This window comes from Dermacentor silvarum, chromosome 9 (genome assembly GCF_013339745.2).
Source record: "Dermacentor silvarum isolate Dsil-2018 chromosome 9, BIME_Dsil_1.4, whole genome shotgun sequence".
Classification (NCBI taxonomy): domain Eukaryota; kingdom Metazoa; phylum Arthropoda; class Arachnida; order Ixodida; family Ixodidae; genus Dermacentor; species Dermacentor silvarum.
Genome location: NC_051162.1, coordinates 97,900,584 through 97,925,884, shown reverse-complemented (window position 1 = coordinate 97,925,884; position 25,301 = coordinate 97,900,584). Strand labels below are relative to the sequence as shown.

Genomic DNA, 25,301 nt, shown 5'->3' with positions numbered 1-25,301 from the left:
GCCGGCACTCTCGATCCTTTTCCTATTGATGTGGCCGAAGGAAAAAAAAAAGTTTTTTTTACGCGCTGGCAGCGCCACTCTTTGGTTACTGCGCAAGTCTCTTGGCTTCACTAAACCTGACACTAGGTGACACTATACGACGCCATCGTGTCGCTCGCTCTTCGTTTCCGACAAAGTCCCTAGATTTCCTGCTAACGCAAATATATATATATAGGGACTTTAGCTTCCGACGCCTCGCGCTTGTGCGAAACGACACGTACGCGTCCACTCCCTGGTGGCGTATTTCCATTTGCTAGTAGGTACAGCGTTTGACCGCTGGCGCCACGCTGCGCCGCTCGCGCGTACCATGTTTCGAGCCGCCGCCGTTGGAACGGAGGAGGCGTTGACGGAGAAGACGCTGGGCTGGTGGTGACTTAGCCTGCTGTTGGGATCGGTGATATTATCAACGCATCACTGTTTTGATGATCCAAATATAATCTCACTATCAGGGAGGGAGCAGTCTACCTGACTGGAGCAGTATTTTTTTATTTGGGGTGTTGCTACGCTGCGCTCCGCAACACCCCAACGACCGCCGCTTCGCGTCGGCGCCCGGCACCACGGCTCCCGCCGTGGCGCCGGGGTTCAAGCGACCGCGCTGGCAAACAGTGAGAGACAAAAAAGGGGGAAAGCGTGATATTATAAAAAAAAGAAAAAAAGTAGCCAGAGCGGGTTTCGAACCCGCGTACGCAAGAACCCGAAGCGAGCGCCGTAACCACTCAGCCATACAGCCACTTTTTTTTTTGAACTTGGTATTTATTACAATGAATGAAATGTTGTATTTACAGGAACTATTTACAATAATATGAGCACTAGGTGGACATAACTAATCAAACGTCAACGAGCAGTCCATATGAAGATAATGTCACACACAGCAACACCGTCCTTCACAGCAAAAACTTGTAAGGGGAAGTTAAACACCTAATCAAAAGTGGATACCAAGCCGGCTGACATTCTTCTTGGTCGTAAATGTCCTTTAAGTGTATGATCATCCGAACGAAATGTGATCTCGAGGAAATAGTTTTTTCTGCATTTCGGTCTTGCATACGAGATTTCCATAGGCTATGAAGGCATATCAGTAAAAACATATCGAATGGAACATCTTCATACGGTGCAACAAGATAGCGGATACTGTGAGAATTTAGATCAAAATATTTTTGCAAATTTCTATGGATAACATCCCAAAATAAAATGGCATCTTTACAAACAATAAAACAGTGTTCAATGGTTTCAGGCACGTCACATCGGCGACAGTTAACAGACGAAACAAAAATATTCTTTTTATGCAGCCATGTTCTAACAGGTAATGTTTCAGTGTGTAATTTATAAAAAAAAAGTTTTTGTAGAAGGGGGAACTGGCATTTTGTGCACTCTCGCAAGCACATCATGTCCAGGTAATGTGATGTATACGGATCGATAAAACGGCGGAGGGAACAACATCGATATTAAATCTTTGTAAAGATTTTTTCGTGACACAGTAAACAAATAATCTTTAGAAAATCGAGCAGTCAGAAAAGAAATAGAAAAATAAACCTCACGCATAAACCCCCATAAACAAGGTCTATAAATTAAATCTGAGGACACCACCAATTCTGGCAGGACATGAACCAGGTTAACCTGCATGAAAGCTCGTAATACCGGATGAGAGCTATCCCGAAAAAAGAAAAAGCGCGAGACTAACTGTCGCACATATAAATGCACCAAGCCTAACCCTCCAGCACTCACTGGTCGAAAAATGTTGTCGCGTCTCATAGGTTCAAAACTGGAAGACCATATAAACGTTGAAAAAATCCTATGAAAACGTTGAATGTAAAGCCTTGCGCAGTGAAGAACCTGAAAGACATAGAAAACTTTAGTTGCCAAAAACATGTTGCAGGCTTCTGCTCTTCCAAATATTGATAGACGGTGTGGGACAAAGGTATTTGTGTAGCGCTGGAGGGCTGGAACGCGCTCTCTCCAGTAGTGTGCACTGAACTTGTAGGCATGCAGTGGAACTCCTAGATATTTAGGTGGCACACAGGACCACTCAATGCCAGCATAATGTGATGGTGTAATGGCCCAATATCCAAACCATAGCCCTGAGCTCTTAGTGTTATTCATCCATGCACCGGAAACAGAACCAAACTCTTCTATGATAGAAAGAGTTTTATCGATGCTGGGCTTGTCTTTGCAGAAAAATGCAATATCATCAGCATATGCTAAAACTTTTACCTCATTATCAAAAACATTAAAACCATGAACACTGCTGCAGTTCAAAATGCTCAAACAGAGTGGTTCTAAGTAAAGGGCAAAGAGGAGTGGGGACATAGGGCATCCTTGTTTCACTGAAGAACGGATGTGGACGGGATTAGAGAGGCTACCATTGACAACAAAGCGGGTTGTACAATGACTATAACAAAGTCGAACAATGTAGGATCCACAGTGCTTAATGGTGTTCAGCCATACAGCCACGCTTCCAAGGGTTGCATTCGTGCAAACCATATCATTGCGTTCGAGCGCCCTCGGTGAACGGAACCACCTAGAAACGCGGTACGTGCGAGCGGCGCAGCGTGGCGCCAGCGGTCAAACGCTGTACCTACTAGCAAATGTAGTGTTGCTACCTGGTGTGACATTCCAAGGATGAGTGCTTTGACGAAGAAACGCAAGATATTGACCTTGTCTGCAGTTCGCATTGAAGATAAGCCCGTGCGGGCGCACTTTTACTACATCGGAGATTGCTTTCAAGATACGGCGGCCGCCGCCGAAGTAAAGGCCTCCCTTTCTCGCCTCCCCCGCCGTGCCTAGAGCGGAAGCGCTCTTCCACCCCCCTCCCCCCTTTCTCCCTCGCGCGCGCGAGATTGTGAGCTGACCTCCGCAAGCTTTCACTCGCACACACAGGCGAGTAGAGGAGGCGCTCGGCGCTGAGCCGTGCTCCCTCAAGGGCTGCAGAAGATAGCGTCAAGCTTTCCCTTTGCACACGAACCACTCACTACTACGGCGCGCGGCGACGATATTGCCGTGTTTGGACTTCACACGGAACCTCGATGAAAGCGACGTCCACGGTGATCGCACAAATGCGCTTTGCAATAAAATATGCTTCTGCGCGGTTAAAACCCCTATACATAAAAAGTAGCGCCAACCACTTCTCTCCTCCTCCGTTCCACTGTCGCGCTCGGCGCGGCCAGCACGATCGAGGCGCGATATCGACAGTGGCGCCGCCTACAGGCCGTTTCACATGGTGCGATTTGCATCGCACGGAAAGTGCGATTTCCGTCGCATCGAGACGAAAATCCCTCTGCGATTTTCCATCGAAATTGCGCCGAGAGCTATTTCGCGGTCTGTTTTTGGAAAATGGCGTCGGTCGCTCTACACAACGGTTTTTTTTTTTGATACTTTTTTGGCTATAAATGTTGGTTCAACAAGCCTCGAACAGTGGAACTAATTGAGTGGAGCCGTAGATTGCGCAATCTTTACGTACCATCAGCACCGACACGCGAACAGTACAGATAAAAACTCGTAGGTCAGATTTCTATGCGTTTGTTGACACGCTACGTTGCTAATCACGCGACGCTGTTTTTTAGGTTGCCTTCGGGTGCTGATAGTACGTACTTTTGCGTGATTTTCCGTTATTCACACGCGCTGCGAGTTCATAAATACTACGAGGTGTTCCTCACGGGAAGGCATGGCCTTCGGATGTCGTCCCAATTTTCTGGCCACAGTTTTTGCGCAGTATGCTTTTACGAACGGAATAATTTAAAGAATATGCAACTACGGACAAGTGCTGCGGTCAATAGGTCATGCTATACGCACGACCATTTAGTTGCAGTCGGTTGGTTTGGGCTTTCATGCGCATTTTTCCCAATGAATTATTTCAAGGTTCTGGTACTTCCGCTACGAGACACGACTGCTTATCAAGCTCGCAAAGCGAACGTGCAAACTATATATCGTAATGAATGTTCTACAATAGCATTTTAACTCTTTGACTGGGAATAAACAGTATTGTCAATTTGTTTTTGAAGCAAAATTTAAACAGTTTTTTTCTCATTTTTCTGATGTATCATTTTTTCTCCTGCAGAAAAACCAATAAGCCCTCAGAGTGTTGCAGACTTTGTATCCTTACTGCATCTGTATTAACTGAACAAGTAACTCGGCGCAATATAAAAGACAGAAACAAGAAAGGGACAAACAAGGACAAGCACCAAGGCGCTTGTCCTTGTTTGTCCCTTTCTTGTGTCTGTCTTTTATATTGCGCCGAGTTACTTGTTCAGTTATGCAGAACCGACTAGCCCAACAATTAACTAATCTGTATTAACCGTCGCATTAAAAGGCAATTGCATATTTTGCTTACTTCAGTGCATCGAATTACTTTTGTTTATGCTGGTTGTAACATATCGCTGAACTACTTTGCCATAAACATCCTTGCCTTTTCTTTCTTCTCTGTCTCTACTTCCTGTAAAACACATGCAATAATGCGAAAAGCAGCCAAACACCTTGTTTTTATAAGCAGTAGATAACTCATTAAACAAAAGCAGATCAAAATTGTGCAGCGAAGTCAGCTGGTTGTACTCCCTGTGAATGATAGCATCTTTTCAAGTGTGGGTGGGTCTTGCATGTCCACAGCTCATAAAGTGTTCAGACTCATCACGAGGCATTGGTATTGCCCATCAAGATAGAGGAAATGTTGCTAATGAGTCTGCACTTAAATGTATTACTGCATAAACTCATATAACCATATCCCATCATTACTCCGAATCATCATGTTCACCGAAATTCTACTTATCCGAGCTTGCTCTGACTCATATACACCAAAATTATACTCAGCCGAGCTTGATCTAATATTCACAAAGATTCTACTCAGGCAAGCTTGCACCGAGTCATATTCACCAAAATTCTACTTATCCGAGCTTGCTCTGACTCTTATTCACCAAAATTCTAGTCAACTGACCTTTTGACTTATATTCATCAAAATTCTACTCAGGCGAGCTTGCACTGAGTCATATTCACCAAAAATCTACTTGCTGAGCCTGCTTTGACTCATATTCACTAAAATTATACTCGGGTGAGCTTGCTCCGACTACATGACAATATTCACTAAAAGTTTACTCAACCGAGCTTGCTCTTACTCGTATTCACCAAAATTCTACTCAGCCAGACTCACACGAACTCAGACTCATGGTGATTTCAAAGTCTTAATGAGCCGACGTTTGAGTGAGTTCACCGTACTATGCATACATTACATTATGTGACCTGTATGATGAATAAGCAAACATTGCATATGAGTACGTGTTGCATCAAGTGAAATAAGCGCAACTGTACACACTGCAGTTAGTTTTCTAGAGTTTAACTGACCGTTGCGTGAAAGCTTCACCTCATGTTGATTCAAGAAAGTGCATTGGATCTGCATATTTTTTGCCAATCCTGCTGGCTTTCCTGGCCATTACTGGATGGCCATATCTTGTACATTTCAACACAAAGTTGAATAAATGACTGTGGTGTAATATTTAAAAAAAAAGATGCTTGGATCACTGCACGTATAACAATCAGAACATGATACAAACACATGCACATAAGATGCACACAAATGATAAATACATAAAGAGACGAAATCAGCTAGCCACCACCTATTGAAAAAAAAGAAAAAGCACAGACCGATGCAGCAATGGGACTACGTATAACCATTCCACTTGCCAGGTACATAGGCTATAGGAGAAACACACGTGCAAACTAGCAGTTACCTCAAGGAAGCAGCTATGGACGCTTTTGCATTCGCAGCTGGCCACTAAAGTGTGTTCAGTGTGCACTTGTGCTTAGGCACACTTTTTATTATTTATATCTCAAAAATTTAGTGTGGCTTCTCACATTTTTGAGAATGTTTGGATTCTGAGGCTTGCAAAGGTAAACATTTTTATTCTATTCTCGTTCAAGGTGAAAGCTCATACAAAAGCTTAGATATTGTCAGTGCCCCTCACTTTCCCTCAGAACATAAGTAGTCTGTTACTGAGATTCTAGCAGGTCTTCAACAGCAAGAAAGGGAATCAGCTTCCCTTGTTTTCAGCATTGGGTTAACGCAGGCAATTCAGGGAGGTATAAAATTTTGCTAATACAATTGGTTTGGGAATACAAGATTAGATTGTACCTTGACGCTTTCCTTGCACTTTATTTTGGTCAAATAATCTAGTTTGAAATGGCTCCAGTTAGCATGCTCTAACATTGGTCTAACATAGGTTAAGCACATGATTAGCTTAACAGACTGGGATGCTGGCTTTCATTTCCAGGAAAGGAACTATAGTGCCTGCTCCAGTTGCATATGTTTTTGGTTATCTGGGGTTTTCAGCCTCACTTTTAAGACAATGTGCTCAAGCAGATAGAAGCACACATATTCTATTAGCGGATAGTTTCGATAGCTTCTTACTTTACACTTGCCACTATGAATACAAAATTTTAGTGTTCGATTTTGTTATTAAACAAACAAACATACTCCTAACAAGGTATTTTAATGCTAACCTAAGGCTACGCGGCTGCACTACGTACTGCAGAATATTGAATTTAGCTTCTTGATACAGATTCACAGCACACTCACAGAGCGAGAAACAGGACGAGAAAATAGACAACGCCCATGTCTGTCAGAATGATATGATACTACGTACACAAGTGACTGCAGCTCCTAAAAAAAATTTGGTGTCGGCTTTTACGCCTTTCAAAATATTCAGAGAGCACTTGTATGAATAATTACAGCACGCGCCGCAAAGGACGAACCAGGCTGGCGCTATGATTAAAGTTCACAACGCGAATTCCATTGCATGTTCAGTAATTACACACAGATCATTTGCGGCTTCCCTCAGGGGCAGACGTGAGTTGTTGGGTTGGTGCAAGGCTATAGCTAGGAGCAGGAATCGCTCAAGCGCAATTACGATCAATATACACACATCCTTTCTTCAGAAGCTGACAAGCACGGGTAGCGCGAGGGTCTCTGCGTTGACATGACGATTTCGCTGCAGCCAAATTCCGAATACTGCATATGTGATGACAACAGCTATATGGACTTGTTGATAGGTCCTCTTGTAATTTGTTGTACCGCAGGAAGAACGACACGGGCATAAAACACACACGAGACAGCACACAGCGTTGAACGACCACCTGCGAACAGCTGTTTACGTCCGCCATTTCTCCTCACATTGAACTTCACAAACCGCTGTTGCGCACTCCGAAACAAATTAAACTTTGAAGCGTTTTTAAATGACAAAACGTACGTATTATTTGGTATTAATAAACACAGGTCAATTATATTATAACGCACACGTCTTTTTCATTACATTAAAGAAATTATGCGGTGTGTGCGACAAAACCTGGCAGCAAGCAACCGTGGGCGCCGCACCAGTCGCATTGTTGAAATTGCAGTCATGTGAATGAGCCCTCAAAAAATCGCACTGCGACACGTGCGATTGCACCAATTTTTTTCACTCCAGTCGCAGCGTGTGAAACGGCCTTAATAAGGCAAAGGTGGCGCTCTTGGCGCAAGTTGCACTCGGTGGGCGCAGCAAGGTGCAGACGAGTAGAACTGTAGCAAAATGGCGCTGTTGGACCACCACTACGAGATGTATCCAAAAATTGCTAGATAAAAAACATGTATAGCATACCTGATTAAAACTCGCTAGGTGACTATTTCTCACCACCCTGTTTCAAAGGGGATGCCATTGTCAGCATCATCACTTCCATCATGTGTAGCAAGTATTCACAGCAGAAAAGTGATTCAGAAATGTCGCAAGACTAAAGTACAGTGAGTAAAGCTAGACTTGGCTACAATAGCTAGATCAGGAGCTAGATTTGAAGGAGCTAAAACAGCTACTCGGAGCTAAATTACATTTTTGGTAGCTAGTTGAGTCCAAAAGTAGCCAGATCTAGCTAAAAAATAGCTAAATTGGCAACACTGCACGGGAGCTTCATCAAAGCCATGGAGGAAGGAAAAAAACTCCATGTTCAAAATGATCTGCGATGGGCCATAGTGCATTCACCGAGGGCTGGTAGCTTCGTATGCGCTGCGCTTTCGATGTTTAGTTCGCGTTGAAACGAGAGCCAGCGCGAAGGTCAATTTGCTCACTGCCGCTGGTGCGCTTTCTCACTCCAGCGTTTTGACGAGCTCCCGTGGCCATCGAGCGAGATGTGTTCATGTTTACCTGTGCGCGCAACACCATGCTTGTTTATTTAGTTAGTAAGCGAATATTTACAACAATATACGACCGATAAAACTACTATCCTTATTTCGTATAGCTGTCTACTAATTTGCTATCACAATCGATGCTTCGCCTTTCGGGCGAAACTGCGACTTTTTTCATACTTTACGTACTTACGATTTTTCTGAAGGATGTTACTTTGCGAAATTCAATTTTTTTTCACGAACCCCGTGCATCACGCACCTGTGTGGTCGAGGCGGTTTGGCATGAATTTCTCCTCTACGGATGCCCCGGACACTGATGCTTACGCCGAAGCCAACACCTACGCCACATTTTCTCCGACGGGGGGCCCTTACCCCCTCTGAGGACTGGGGTAGGAGCTGGTCCGGTTTCCGAATATAATAAAGTTTTACTAGTACTACTACAGGGCCCTTAATGCTATCGCGTTAATAAGCCTCATTTCCCACATTAAACCAATACTACTGAATCTGCCTAGGTGCTACGGAGAAGTTTCTTTCCTCGTTTTGTATGCGTTTGCTCCTATGCGTGCTGGCCATGCCAATGAGCGAGTTTGGTTACGCTCTGACGCTGGCGTGGTGAACGAGGTGAAGGAGTGGGCACTGACGGCCCATTTGGTAATCGCTGTTTGTAAAGGTATGTTGAACGTATGCGAATCCCAGAAGCTAAAGGTACGTGGGAAAGACTTCGTCGTGCCTGCGGTGCTCATGTGATAAAGTCATGCCGGATTATACCTTTCTTGCACCTTACGGCACTCTACCTGAAAAATAACATCACTGAGCAGTATACTGTCAAAAAACGCAATTGACTCCAATTGGTACAAATTGGAAAATTTCCAATCGTAAATTAGTACATAACTGGACCAATTGAACCAACTGGAACGTGACCAAGTGGTTTTTGTTGGAGTGGCCAATTGTACCCAATGGGTGCCAATTGGTTTGAAACCAATTGGTTGCAATGACCAGTTGCACCAATGGGCAATACCAATGTGTACACATATATACCCCACAAAGCGAACCTAAATAGGATTCCAGCAGTCAGAAACAGGTGTGCTATAGCCTTAGTACTGCATGCATATATAGCTATAACTCATTCCAGTTTCCTTGAATGGGTTTATAAACTGAAATTATGATTTCCCAGTTGGTTACACTCTAGCTAGTTTATTCCTATTGGTAGTCCAATTAGACTCAGTTGGGAATGTAAGGTGGGCCTAGCTGGTTCGATCAAACTGGCAAGTCCAATTGGAATCAATTGGTTGCATCCCTGACTCAATCGTAATCAATTGGAGGTAAGGATTTCCCAATGGGCCCAGTTGATTCCAATTGGCAAGTCCAATCGGACTCAATTGGTTTCACTTTGACTCAGTCGTAACCAGCTGGAACTAGGGATTTTCCAATCGGTTCCAGTTCATTTCAATTGGCATTTCCAATTGGCATTTCCAATTGGTTTTTCCTCTGACCCAATCGTAACCGGTTGGAAGTACGGATTTTCCAATTGGTTCCTATTGGTCCCAGTTGATTCCTATTGGAAAAGCTAATTGGAGTTAATTGTTTTTGTTTTGACTGGGTGGAGACAGGGTCTGCTTTCCTGGAGTAGTGTACCATGTGGTTTGTAGTTTAGACTGCACTACCTTTGACATCGGCCCACATTTTTAAGACTGCATTATCTCCAGGGTTGTCACAATCAACAATTGTCACGCCTGAAGAGTTTTCATCTAGCCTTGGGTTATATGTCTCCGGGATAGGCCCATATTACGGCAATTTTGTTTTTACCTACACTTTGTGCAGGCTCGTGTAAACGAGTGTAGTGCCGGGAAAAGACTATTTCATCATATGCTGCGCCCTTGGCTCGCTCGGCTGTAGCCAATCAGAGCAGACAGCACATCGTCTTCTGCATCAGCGGATGAAAGGCGCCTTACTCCGCACGACTTTGCACTTACTAGCTGCCTATATGCCCTTGCCTGAAACTAAACGCCAATGTACGAGTTCCCTATCGTCAATAAATTCAGAGAAACTGTAGCGAAATACACCGCGAATGCGCAGTGCTTGAAAAAACTTCTCAAAGCGTATAATAGAGCGCAGAGTTGGAAAGAACCTACACCATTCGTAATATAATTTTATGCTCATGGAAGGCTAGCTCACCTTCTTCTGTGACACAGGGTCATGAAGCACTTCGCTACCCTCCTTGGAGCGAATATTCACTATCGTCGCTTGTATCAGCGCCGACAGCCACAGACAAAATTGTGCCATGCATTTGCAACGCCAGCCTATTCGTTTGTCGTCTGCTACCTACACTCATCACAACCGCAGAGTAGAAAGTGTAGTTTTCATGATACACTACAGCTATAAAAAATGGCTTCGTGTAGGTGGGCTGTGCTACACTTTTCTACACCAAGTAAAACAAATGGCGCCTTCCTACACTAGTTACACTCGTGTAGCCAGTGTAGGTAAAAAAAATAGCCCTAGTACGTTCAGCAATGCCACACTTCCAGTTCCGGATTTATGCGCACGCAATTAGAAATGAACGAGCGCATCTGGGTTTAATTTCAATCTTCTGGCACTAATTACACACTGTTCCGTAAGTGGATCTATACTGACTCGGTGCATTAGTGTATTTCCAAACTTCACGTTGAAGCCTTTTTCGTTGTAGTACTTGCAGTAAAAGGCCTCAAATCGTCAAATTTTGACGAAAGTGGCCAGAAAATGGCGGCCAGATACCCATATCCCACAAGCCCCAAACGATCAGAAGACGCAAAAAAAAACGTGTTTTAAGAAAGGCAAGCCCAATTTCTTTTATTGTGAACAAGCGAATATATATTATATACCACACTTATAATAATTAACCTATTGCCATGGAATAAACAAAAGTTATACACAGACTCTATCAATCTAAACTGATTTAGTGTTTCTGTTTTGTGTTCCTTTAAGACGGACTGATGGGCTACTTAATAATTCATAACTTAGCAGTGCATTTTAAAAATTAAGCACAGACAAAATGAGTGCACCAACGAAGCACATTTTTTTTGTGCTTCACTTTTTTGTGTCCGTGTTTTTTTAGGTATGCTGCTGATAACCAAGTTATATTTCAAGGCAATAATGGTAATGTTAGCAGCGATGCACAAATGTTTCAAAGTGTGTTGGGTAATTCATGGATAAATGAGAATTACTGAACATTCATTTTTTGCATGTGTAGAGGCGTTATTAAAGGTATGTTCGATTCACCTCCACCACTGTGAACCAGTTCATGGCAGTTCACGAGAGGTTCAGAAATTGTGCAGCTTAATTGTTGCGGTGCAGGCACAGCGCGACACTCGAAACGAATGCCAAGGTGCAGACACGGTGCAGGCATTATGTTATGTCTGAATAATGTACACGAAGTGCGTAAGTTTGAGAGGTTCTGAACTGTAGGTATGATCGGCTTCTGAGGCGTAAATACACACCACACCTGCTTGATACATCAGATGTGCATAAGCTGGGTTTTAACGGTGGTCGTGCCCGTGTGCTGCGCTACTGCTTTGCACCTGTACGCCTGCACCAAGGCGGCACCGACAGTGGAGTGGGTGCAGGAAAATCGTCAACAAGTCCTGCACCTTTTTGGTTCAGCGGGCATCATTGCTGGAAGCCTGAAACGAATGGAAGTACCTCGTGAACTGGTTCAGGTGGTGCAGGCAAATCGAATGTACTTTAAAATTCTCTCAAATTTTCCCCGCTGCTCCAAAAGAAGCAAAGGTGCTAGCAATTCTATATTTGCAGACAATGGGGGCGTTGTTATAGGTGGCATGTACCGAAACCGTCACAAGTGCATTTTATGAACCACTCAGGAAGTTTGCCCAATGTCATGACAGAACTCAATGTGTCACTAAGTTCACATGAGGGAATAAGGAGAATATCATGCATGATATTTCGGCGACGTTATGAGAGCATTAGTTAATCACAGCTTCAGCAACATCTTTGCATAGTAGGAATTAAAATTTTACATAACAGTATTTGCGTAATAATTTCAATTGTTGAACAAAATTTGTGATAACTGCATTAAACGGCAATAAACAACCTTACAAGTGCCATCACTTAAATTAACTTGAAGCATTCAGCACAATAAAACGGTGATGAATCGAAAGATTACATGCTATTAGCACAAGCATTGAAATATCAACAATTAGCAATACCCATTCACAAAACAATCATTTATATTGTGTGCTGAAACAGACCTGCACAGCTGATTTTGCACTTAGCAGCTAAAAACTTGAATGCAGTAAAGAAGCACTTATATGCAAGAAAAAAATAAAGCTTAAACAAATTAATGAAAAGACCTCCAAAGACTCGGACATGTATAGAACCTACAGGCAACAAAAATATGAGTCTAAGAAAAAAAGCTCAGCAAAAATAAGGTGCAGGCTAGATGGTAATCCATGAGCAGAGTTGAAGTGTGAAATTGACACAGGGAACCAGACACATAAAGGCTGACTCCAAGTGTTTTATTAAGAGAAATAACAATGTCAATAATAATATTATCAGAATATACACTGAGGTTTTATGAAAAACTAATAAAAACAAAAACAAAGAAGTAATGAGAAGTCTCACAATGCAGCACTACTTTGCAGCAAGTGTACTTGGGAAAATCAACTTTTTTTCGGAAAAGGTGCACCAACGTGACATTTAAACATGAACACTGAATTTTTTCAGCTTCAACGATCTCTCGTGTGCACTACCGAACATTACCGAGCTTTTTGAAAGTACAAAAACCACTGAAACAGCCTCTCACATTAGTGGATGCGCAGGTGAGCTTTTAGTGCAGACTTTTTCGAGAAGCTTCGAGGGCATGAAGGGCAATGAAGTGGTTTATCGCCTATGCGGGTGCGCAGGTGTCGGTTCAATATACTATTTTGGGAGAAGCCTGGAGAGCATGCAGGGCAATGAAATCATCTCTTGCATGTGTGGATGCACTGGTAATTCTTTAGTGCGGACTTGCGTGAGAAGCTCCGAGGGCATGAAGGGCACTGAAATTGCCTCTCATCTGTGTGGGTGCACACGTGACTCTTCAATGTAGACTTGGCTGAGAAACTCTGAGGGCACAAAGCACACTGAAATGACCTCTCGCCTCTGTGGGTGCGCAGGTGTTGGTCCAGATTACTTTTTCGTGAGCACCTATGAGGGCATGCAGGGCACTGAAATGGCCTCTCACCTGTGTGGGTGCGCACATGACTCTTCAATGTAGAATATTGTGAGAAACCCTGAGGGCACGAAGGGCACTGAAATGGCCTCTCGCCTGTGTGGGTGCGCAGGTGTTTGTTCAGATTGTCCTTTTGTGAGAAGCTCTGAGGGCAGGCAGGGCACTGAAATGGTCTCTCGCCTGTGTGGGTGCGCACATGACTCTTCAATGTAGAATATTGTGAGAAACCCTGAGGGCACGAAGGGCACTGAAATGGCCTCTCGCCTGTGTGGGTGCGCAGGTGTTTGTTCAGATTGTCCTTTTGTGAGAAGCTCTGAGGGCAGGCAGGGCACTGAAATGGTCTCTCGCCTGTGTGGGTGCGCAGGTGATCCTTCAGTATAGACATGCGTGAGAAGCTCTGAGGGCATGAAGGGCATTGAAATGGCCTCTCACCTGTGTGGGTGCGCACATGATTCTTCAATGCATATTTGTGTGAGAAACCCTGAGGGCACAAAGCACAGCGAAATGGCCTCTCGCCTGTGTGGGTGCGCAGGTGTTTGTCCAGATGACTCTTTTGTGAGAAGCTATGAGGGCACGAAGGGCATTGAAATGGCCTCTCACCTGTGTGGATGCGCACGTGATTCTTAAGTACAAACTTGTGCGAGAACCTCTGAGGGCACGAAGGACACTGAAATGGCCTCTCACCTGTGTGGGTGCGCACATGATTTTTCAGTGTGGACCTATTTGAGAAACTCTGAGGACATGCAGGGCATTGAAATGGCCTTTCGCCTTTGTGGATGCGCACATGATTCTTCAGGGTAGACTTCACTGAGAAGCTCTGAGGGCATGAAGGGCACTGAAATGGCCTCTGGCCTGTGTGGGTGTCCAGGTGTCGGTTTAGAGAACTCTTTCGTGAGAAGCTCTGAGGGCATAACGGACAATCAAATGGCATCTCGCCTGTGTATATGTGCAAGTGTTGCTTCAGATTAACCTTTCGTCAGAAGCTCTGAGGGCATAAAGGGCACTCAACTGGCCTCTTGCCTATGTAAGTTGTAGGTGCTTCTTCAGCTTCAATGTTCGCCAGAAGATCCAAGGACACAAATGGCATTCAAATGGACGCTGGCCTGTATAGAACGTGGTGTGTCCTTCAGATCACGTTTATCTGTCTCATAGGCACAGGAGTTACAGCAGGTGTTGTATCCTTGATATGACCGCACCATCCGCAGTTGCTCGGCAGCTGGAATGTCTCAATGCTGCACAAAGAAAACAAGACATGTTACCTTTCACTTCAAAAGAAAAATGTAATTACAAAATGCGAAATGAATGAAAGAACATAGATACTAGTGCTAAAGATCATTTTTTGCTTCATTCAATTTCTTAATGGTGATTCCAGATCAGCAGGATAACCATTTTGATTTGCCCAACATGTTTTTGTTTGCTCAATGATCAAGTTTGTGAAATCTAGACATATTTGGCTTAAAACATGATTTATTGTAAAACAAAGTGAGAGGATTACGAGTATAGTGTTAATGCAATTGCCGTTGCAGCCAAATGCAACCGCCTGAACATTCAGTAATGCAATCATGGGCCTGTTGGCCAAAATAACAAAAGCAGCATTTTGTCTCGAACAAGGATTCACCATATTTGTGTTGTGGTAGACTGTTACAGTTTTGAAATTTATTTATAAATGCTCTAGACTAGCTTGAGTCTATGCAGCAATGAATATACAGAAAATGCATACCATCATGGAACAAAATAACACAAACACGGGACAAGAAAATTACATAGCTGAACTATCCAGCTCATAAATACGTCCAAATTTCTACTTGCAACATTGCCCTTAGGCAATTCATTCCATTCATTGCCTAATAAATAATGAATATCGATCTATATCATTCATGGCTTGCAGGTCCTATATCATTCGTCTCAGGTTTTGTTGAGAAATGGGACACGGAAAATGATTTCATAATGTTAGACGTCATACTAAATACAAGTTTCTGTCTGTTTGGTGTGCCTCGACTGGTCAAGAGTACTCAGCATCTGTGATGACACACTATTAGTTCAGTAGTGATAGCAGATGAAGCTAACTGCTATTCGCTGCACTCATTCTTTTTTTCTTGCGTAGTGTTGCAAAGTGAAAGTGGCTGGTATCCCCGCTGTACGATTTGCTAACGAAACAACGCCGCTGGAATTGGGGCTCGCAAGAACGGGAAGCATTTCAGAAGTCAAGAAATGCTTTATGCAATGCCAAAATGCTTACTCACTTCGATCCCTCACGGCCGCTGCGCTTGGAGTGTGATGCGTCACCAAACGGAATTGGAGCGGTACTGTTCTCGAAGATTTACCAGATTTTCGTTCTCGAAGATTTACCAAAGCAGAAATGAATTATTCAGAACTTGAACGTGAAGTGTTGGCTCTAGTGTTTGGAGTATCAAAGTTTGAGGATTACCTACTTGGAAGAACCTTCACCTTGATCACAGATCACAAGCCGCTGGTGGGTCTATTTCACGAAGATCGTCCCACGCCAATCATGGCTGCCGCAAGAATTCAGCGTTGGTCCTTGCTGCTGGGAGCATACCAGTACAAGATAGAGTACAAACCTGGCTCGGACAACCTAAATGCAGACGCACTCAGTCGGCTTCCTCTAGAAACCACTGAGGACACATCAGAGGAGCAACACGAGTACGTGCACTCGCTGCAGCAGCTTGATGTCACGCCCCTTTCTTCGCAAGCAGTGAGACAGTTGACCCAGAAAGATAAAGTGCTTGGAAATCTCAAGTCCTACGTGCTTAATGGTTGGCCAAATGAGCGCAAAGCACCCAATCCGCGGTTGGAACCATACTTTGCTTGAAAGACTGAGCTAACCATTTACGAAGGTCTCATTTACTGGTGCCACAGAGTCGTGATTCCCGAGGCTGCTCATGGTGACATGCTGAAACTCCTGCACGAGATGTCTGCAATGAACGCATTGGCCCGTCCGGTTGTGTGGTGGCCCAGCATGGACGGAGCTATCTAACAAATCAGTAGGAATTGTACTACATGCATACAAGCCAGCGCAATGCCACCTGCGAAAATACCAGTAAGCCGGCCACTAACGCACGAGAATTGGTCACATATACATTTGGATTATGCCGGTCCATTGAATAACACCATGATCCTACTGGCCATAGATTCCCATTCGAAAAGAATCGAAGCAATTCCAGTGCGTCATGCCACAGCGCAATTGTCACTGCTACTTGGGAGCAGAAGGGTTGCACGCAGGCATTACCCGCGATGGAGAAGAGATTCGACTGGCAGCATAGAAAACAAGGATTTAATATAAACAAGATCGGGAAAAGTGTAAGGCACACAAAACTAAAGCCATAATTCAACAAAAATGCTCACTCAATGTTAAATACAAAACTTAAAAACGACTATACACTCTATCTCAGAGCCTAGCTTCATCTTAAGGTCTCTAAGTCAGTCTTAGCCTTGACTCATCAAAGTCTGGCCGCCCTAGACTTGGCCTAGCTGTGCCGCAATGCAGAAATGCGGGTTCTTACGGACCGTTGATTTGAAGCTCTTCTCATCGAGTCCACGTCATATTCATTCGGGGTGTCGCTGATGCCGTAAGTGCCGACGACTCGCGGTTCCGTCGTCCTGACCGAGTACATGGCTGGTACCTCAGTAGCCGCCGCTGACGTGTCAACTCCTCGGTTAGGTTTACCGAAGTGTTCTTCGCCCTCCGTCTATCTGCGTGGCAACCCGGTGTCTCGGCGATTATCGGTTGATCGGGCTCGGCCGGGGAAGTGGGGTTCTTGCGAGGAAGACCGGAACCACCGTGAGCAGCAGCAGCCGGTCCCAGGAGCCTCGCCCGGACGTCTCTGAGGTCTACAGCCACGCCTGGGCCTTACCAGCGTCACGAGCTTCGTGGCCGACTCTCCGCACTCCCGTCGTCAGAGCGTAGCTGACGAAGCGACCTTCCAGTCGGAGAGCCACGTCGATAATGCTGCCTCATTGGTTCTCCCTGGCGGATTACACGTTGGTTCGCGTGCCTCGAGCGCTCGCGCAGTTTTAAATGCTCCGCGATCTTTTTCTACTTCGTTCTCGTGTACCGTCGACATCTGAGTCATGACAGCAATCAACAGTTACATCCTTGCGTGAAATCTTCTACAGGCTGGGCATACCAAGAACCATTGTGATGGACAACGGAACTCAGTTTATGTCTGAGACTTTTACGAAGTTTCTGACAGAAAATAGCATCAAGCATTTTCGTACGGCACCACATCACCCCTAATCGAACAGGCTTGCTGAACGCGCCATGCGGACGCTGAAAGATGGCCTCAAGAAGGTTCGGTCAGGTGACTTGTCTGAGCGATTGGCTAAAGTGCTCTTTAGCTACCGTAGAACACCCCTGGATGATGGACGATCACCGTCTCAACGCCCTTTGGGATATCAGATTCGTTCTCGGTTAGACATGTGCCTTCCACCGCCCGTCACCTTTCCTATCTGTCCACAGACAGATCAAGAAAGCGAGCTGAACCCGGGTACTCCTGTTTGGGCTTGCAACTTCGGAGAGGGAGAAAGGTGGCTGCCAGCCACAGTGAAAGAAACGAGGATCCCGAATGATCACTGTTGAAACGGCAGAAGCTGAGCTTCAGCATCGTAGCCGATTTCAAAGTAGCTTACGTCACTTAGACGAGCGAGAATGACGCAGGGTCCAGAGTAGGTGGCGAGAAACTTGCGGTACAGCCCGTTTTTCTGAACTGGTGTCCACAGCCAAACATAGTCACCGGGCGAAAAGCTCACGGGAATATGCCGGGCATCGTAGAGGCTCTTGCTGTGGCCCTGTGAGGACAATGTCCTCAGACGTGGGAGTCGCCGTGCTTCTTCTGCACGACACAAAGTCTGAGCGATGGACAGGTCTTCATGATGCTGGAAGGGTAGGAGAGTATCCAGAAAGCTTCGTGGATTGCGTACGTAAAGCAAAAAGAACGGCGCATATCCAGTAACTTCATGCTTGGCAGTGTTGTACGCGTACATAACGAAAGGCAAGATGGCGTCCCAGTTTTTGTGGTCAGCATCGACATACATGGACAGCATGTTGGTAAGGGTGAGATTCGTCCGCTCAGTGAGACCATTAGTTTGCGGGTGGTAAGGAGAGGAATGCCGACAAGAAGAACCACAAAGCCGCAGAAGTCCTTCAACAACGTCGGCAGTAAATTGCCGTCCACGATCACTGATAACAACCCGTGGAGCGCCGTGACGTAAGATGACGCGGTGCAGCAGGAAGGAAGAGACATCAGCTGCTGTGGCAGATGTAAGTGCCGCTGTTTCCGTGTAACGAGTTAAGTAATCCACGCACACTATAATCCACCGGTGACCAGATGATGTCTTCGGGAGTGGTCCGAGCAAGTCAATGCCAACTTTTTCAAAAGGCGACGTCGGTGGTGTGACAGGTTGCAAATAACCTGCAGGGCCAGTCGTTGTTTGCTTGTGGCGCTGACAAACAGCACAGCTGGCGACATACTGCTTCGTTGTTTTCCAGAGTTTCAGCCAGTAAAACCTCTGGCGGAGCCGGTGTAGTGTGCGTGCGAAGCCAAGGTGGCTGGACGTAATGTCATCGTGCGTCAAACGAAGAACCGCAGGGCGCAGGTTTTCTGGCACTACTAAGAGCAATGGAGGGCCGTCAGCTGAGTAATTCTTCTTGTACAGCAAACCATTAGAAATAGTAAATGGCTGCCCTGGTGAATCATGCGTTGATTCTAAGAAATGTTTCAAGGCAGGGTCACAATGTTGCTCGCTCTTGAAACTACTGAGGTTGGGGAAGTCGGACGAAATAGAAACTAAATAGTCGTCGAAATCATCGTCCTCAGCGTTTGCGTACGGTGAAGGGAGGCGCGGGAGGCAGTCGGCATCCGTGTGGCATCGTCCGCTCTTGTAGGTAATTGAAAAGCTGTACTCTTGAAGGCGCAACGCCCAACGGGCTAATCGGCCAGACGGATCGCGGAGCCCAGCAAGCCAGCACAGCGAATGGTGGTCAGTCACTATGGTGAACTCGCGGCCGTGCAAATACGGCCGGAACTTCTGAATGGTGAATACAACTGCTAGGCACTCCAGTTCGGTGACGGTGTAGTTCTTCTCCGCTTTGGTAAGTGTCCGACTAGCATAAGCGATGACATGCTGCCGACCGCTGCAGATCTGAACGAGCACAGCACCAACACCAACACCACTAGCATCAGTAGGCAGTTCAGTGAAGGCAGCGGGATCGAAGTGCATCAGGACCGGTCCGGAAGTCAGTAAAAACTTCAGTCGCTGAAATGCAGTCTCACAGGAATCCGTCCACACGTATGGCGTGTCCTTGTGAAGAAGGCACGTCAGAGGAGAAGCAAGCTGTGCGAAATTCTTGATAAATCGGCGGAAATACAAGCAAAGGCCCAAGAAACTTCGGAGGTCTTTCACCGTCTTTGGTTGTTGAAAGTTACGAACCATGGCAACCTTTTGTGGATCTGGTCGTATTCCCTGGTTGTCAACCAGAAAGCCCAGTACAAGAGCTCCACGCTCACTGAAGTGACACTTTTTGGAATTTAAAATAAGGCCAGCTCGCCGTATGCAGTCAAGCACGATCGATAAGCGGTGATTATGCTCTTGAAACGTCGTGCCATAAATGATCACGTCATCTAGATAGCACATACAAATTTCCCATTTGAGTCCGCGGAGCACTGTATCCATAAACCTCTCGAATGTCGCCGGAGCATTGCACAAGCCGAAAGGCATAACGTTGAACTCAAAGAGGCCGTCGGGTGTTACGAAGGCTGTCTTCTCCTTGTCCAAGGGGTGCATGGAAATTTGCCAGTATCCTGACCGCAAGTCAACGGAAAAAAAATATGACGCGGAGTGCAGACAGTCGACGGCGTCATCTATACGTGGCAGTGGGTACACGTCTTTTTTTGTGACAGCGGTAGTCCACGCAAAACCGCCACGAGTTGTCCTTCTTTTTGACGAGAATCACCGGAGCTGCCCACGGACTACATGATTCTTGTATGACTCCTTTCCGCAACATATCTTGCACCTGCTCGGCGATGATTTTCCTCTCTGAAGGAGAAACGCGGTAAGACTTCTGACAAATTGGCGACGCTTGCCCGGTATTGATTCGATGTTGCGTACGAGACGGCGGCAGCGTATTGGATGATTTTTGGTCTTGCGCAAAATCAAACACTGAAGCGTAACTTGCCAGCATCTCTTGAAGGAGGCGCCGCTCAGCAGAAGGCAGCGACTTGTTGATCATGCGCTCAAAGTCAAGGGAATAATCAGGGTAGGAATCAGGATGGGATTTCGCTCCGGCAGACGACAGTTCCACGGTTTGGACAGTCATCGTAGTTTCTTCGTCAAAGCTTGCCAGTTCAAGTCCTTCCAGCAGAGATATCGGTTCTGTCGAGACATTTACGGTCCACAAGTGGGTAGAGCTGTCGACGGCGAGCACGAGGCAACGAGGCACTATCACATTTTTCTTGAGCGCATTGTTGAAATTAGGCTCGACTAAACCATAGCAGGATCCCGTACAAGGACTAGAAGAGTGTACGGGTACGAACATTGCTGTCCGTGGGGGCACACAAACATCTTTCGACACCGAGAAAACGTCCGAGGTATCATTAATGAATTCAGCCACGGGAGTACGCACGGTGCTGCGCAGAGAAATGGCACCACTACCACAATCCAAAGTCGCCCCACATTCACGCAAGAAATCAATACCTAGGATAATGTCATGGGTAGCGCGTGCGAGCACAGTAAGTTCAGTCCTAAACTTTTGAATACCTATGGTGATCGATACGCAACAAACACCAATTGGGCGCAACATTTCTCCACCAACACCACGAAAGGTAGCGTTCCGGTCCCAAGCAAACAAAACTTTTTGTCCAAGACGATTTTTGAAAGCCAGACTCATTATCGAGACTGCTGCCCCGGTATCAACTAACGCTACCGTACTAACATTGTCAACATAAACACACACTTTGTTCTTTAACATCACTGCACAAGGGGGTCTTGATGAAGGTGATCGTACTGCGGCCTCGCCCCCATCGGTCGCACCACCTAGTTTCCCAGTGGTGGAGGTGACAGAGAGCGACGACGCGGGGACGGAGATCGCCGTAGTCACGTCGGCGGCGGGGTAAGGCTGCGGTCGGACATTGGGGAGTCAGCTCGTGTCGCGCGTTCCTGTTGCCGTCGTTGAAAGGAATTGGGGAACGACCACGGCTCAACTGTGGACGTAGGAGGGGTGTAGGCATTAAATCGCGGAGCTCGCTGCTGGCGGTGAGGGCAGTACCTAGCGATGTGTCCAGGTAGACCACAGTGGTAGCAAGTGCGGGAGTCGCGATTTGTCGACCCCAGTGAGAACGGGCTGGCTGGTTGGTTGTAAACAGAAGGAGCCCGAGTAGGAAATCTTTGGGTGGAAGTGGACTACGTCCCTGGTTTCCGAGAGGGTGCATGTTCCTGCTTTCAAACCACTCGGTATAGGGCACACGAGGTTCCGGATAACTCTGGCGAGACCAAGATGTCTGTGGTGCATGAGAGCGCTGGTCAAAGGCGCATTGATGACACTCATGAGCTGGGTCGGCAACGCGAAGCAGAGCAAGCTCTTCTTTGACGACTTGCCGTATTACCGAGGAGATGTCATCAGATGGGACTGTCAAACTTGCAACAGTGGTTACATTGTCTAAGCGCCCAAATTTTGGTAAAATTCTCCGCATTTTAAGGGCTTCAAACGTCCGACAGTGCTGTCTTAGGTCGGAAGGGGTTCGGAGGTCTTCTTTCATTATCAGAAAATTATAAACATCTTCTGGCATTCCTTTCAGGAGATGCCCCACTTTATCCTCATCAGACATTGTCGCACTCACTATTCCGCATAATTTTAAAACAGCCTCAATGTAAGTTGTGCATGTCTCACCAGGTAATTGAGCCCTGCGTGGAAGCGACTGCTCGGCCTTCTTTTTTTTAGACATCGAGTCACCAAAGCACTTCTTAAATTTGTCGACGAAATCGTCCCAGGTTGTCAGCACGCTCTCATGGTTATCGAACCAGAGACGTGCGGTCCCGGCAAGAAAGAATACCACGTTCTCGAGCTGCTTCGTAGTACTCCAGCGGTTGTGGCGACTTACTCTTTGGTAGTGCTTCAACCAGTCTTCCACGTCTTCATCCGGCTTCCCCGAAAAGGTGCTTGGATGTCGCTCTGGTGTCGCGTAGCCAGCCTGGCCTGTGTGAGGGTCTTGGGGCTCACCGCTGATGGCGCCTTCTCTTGAATCTTCCATGTCCGCTGCCTGTGGTGGCAAGCCAGCCAAGCGTCTGCTCCGTCGCGAAGTCGGCAGAGCTGTGTAGTCGTCCAGGGCGATGTACCCAGCGTCTCCACCAAATTGTTACGATGGTATGGGTTTATTTACAGGTGATGATAGATGAGAACACATGAAGGGAGCAGCCGAAGGCGAAAACCAGTCCGGCATGATCAACCGCCCAGGTCAAGCAAGCGCTCCACGCCACCTCTTTGTCTTCTTCTAACCTCCGTGCATTGCCGCTACAAACTACAAACTCTGCTTTTTAGCTGTCGTGAATGCAAAATAATGTTTAGCATCATCGATCTCTCATTCTATCTCTGCCTACGGCATAGTTCAGTTGTCCAGCAATCTGAGACGTGCTCACGGCTTCTTTTTATGAGCTAAAACAAGTCTTTCGCGCTATGATTTCTCGTGTTGCTTGTCTCATCGTCCTATCTTGTTTTCCCGTTTTTTTTTTTCAATTAGCTTGGCCCTGGTTAGCTGGTAAAATGCTCTATATACTGTCCATTTACATCAACCTGGCCGCCATCTTAGCTGTCTAGCACAGCAAGAACATGCGTTAAAATAAAGTGTCAGACAACAGATGCCACTCGCTGTCTGAATTGATGTAAGCGAAACTTTAAAAGATTACTGCACAAAACGGTACCCCACTGTAAAAAGCGTGCAGTCGTTTTCGGCGACGAGCACGTTCCGAGCGAAACTAGCTCCAAATGGTAAAAGCCGTGACGGCGCACAAATAGCAAAGATAAACGACAAATTGATAACAGTGGTTATGCTGTGAAAACCTGTTACTGTCAAAAAGCAAACCATCTTGATATGTTAATAATGTTTTAGAATAGGGGCCCCCAAAATTTGAGGCCCCAAAGAGCTTTGCGGGTGTTAGCGTTGGGGCATAAATATTAAAATAAAATATACTATTTCATGATAAGAAGAGTAATTTAGATTTTTGCGTTTAGTTACAATTTAAAACTTATTCTATTAGCAGCAAGCAACTTGTTGCACTTAGTTTTGAGTAACCAACTTTACGTACCTTCACCCAGCCAAGTCAATCCGTGTTAGGCCTATGAGCTATGAAATCGACAATTGAATTCGGAATCACCGGCGTCTAATGAATCAATATTCATTACACATCTTATTTGAGAGAAAGCGATAACCGCAATCACTTCTCCTAGCTTAAGAACTTCACATGTTACCACGAATCGAGCCCAGTTTGGTGCTAGGTTAGAGCCGTCGCTTCGATGAACGCCGCCATATTTGTAGACGAAAGCCTGTAGGGCAGCTTTTGGGGCTCCCGCTAAATCGATGAAATAGCGTGCCCGACACAAAATCCAATCACAGTATGCGTCTTGCGCATTGGCTTCGACGCCCTTTCTTTGAGGCCCCAAAGCGTTTGAGGCCCTGTTCTAAAGCTCTCTAATAATTGCTGGGGTTTTACGCGCCAAAACCACGATATGATTGGGAGGCATGATGCAGTGGGGGACTCCTGATTAATTTTGTCCACCTCGGGTTCTTTAACGTACACCTAAATCGAAGTACATGGGTGTTCTGCATTTCGCCTTGATCGAAACGCGGCCGCCGTGGCTGGGAATCAAACCCGTGTCCTCGAGCCAGCAGCGCGACACCTCACAAGCTAAGCTAATATAGTGGGTGAAGTTCATGTGACGTGGTGCACTGATATCATCGTGGCAAACATGTTCCGATATTAGCAGAATGAGTATCTGCATCTGTCACATTACGGGCAAACCATCTCGAAATAAAATCACCAGAAGCCACCTTTAGCTCGGGGTCTTGCTCCCATTCTTTTTTATACGTTCTCGCATACTTGGCTCACTTCCCCATGCTTGTTTTCTCCTCTCTGAGGAGGATCCGATCTTACGTCCAACCTATCGAAATTAATCTCGAATGTAAGCACGAACAAAAATTCATCTAGCAGGAGAAGGAAAATGGCAGTAAAGAACTTCGCGTGAGATTCGTGGAGTAGGTGGAAAGCTGCGCCCGGCGCGACATGGCCATTCAGACATGGCCATGAACACACTGGGGCATGTCATCCACCCGCGCTTCCCTTCTTTCATGTCGGTGCCACAATCGCCCGACGACCCCGACCCTATTTTATTGCTCTCCCTTCCTGAGCATAGCCATGTTAGTACAGTGCACTGTGAAAAACTCACTACTCCCAGGTCCATCCCGATGCCCGGGAATCGGGTGCATAACGGTCAAGCGGGGTGTAAGTTTAGGTGCATCAAAGATCAAAACCACCGGCTCGGACAATGGCGCAGAAGAGAGGGAAGGGGAGGGGGGGGGTCATTTCACGCACGCACACATGCACACACGCACAGCCACGCGGCCAGCTCAGCCAGCTAAACATAGCCTTCAAGATTTGCTTCTACCCGATCAAAGTCACCTGTGGAGCGTGGATTAGGGCAGCACTTTATAGCCCAAAGCCAAGTCGCAGATTTTCAGTAGCCCAAATATAGTCACATAGCCAACTCGTCCAAGTGGACGTCAAAATCTTTTTCCTATAGGCCAATTTGGCTATATATAGCGAAACCTGGCAACACTGCAATGAGAGCACCCATGAAAGCTGTATTCAAGACACGGCCACAAAGTGGGCCGAAATCGAACAAGAAGTGAATGCCCCCATTAG

The 25,301-nt window shown here is 46.1% G+C and overlaps 1 protein-coding gene across 1 annotated transcript in view; it reads right to left on the bottom strand.

Moving 5' to 3' along the window:
- LOC125939867 (gastrula zinc finger protein XlCGF26.1-like) overlaps positions 1-25,301 on the bottom strand; it is an 81,953-nt gene that overhangs the window by 46,977 nt on the left and 9,675 nt on the right. Inside the window, exon 2 of the mRNA XM_049655373.1 lies at positions 13,806-14,605. Within this exon, the coding sequence (XP_049511330.1) occupies positions 13,806-14,304 (499 nt within the window). The 5' untranslated portion in view covers positions 14,305-14,605. The remainder of the gene's footprint in view (positions 1-13,805; positions 14,606-25,301) is intronic.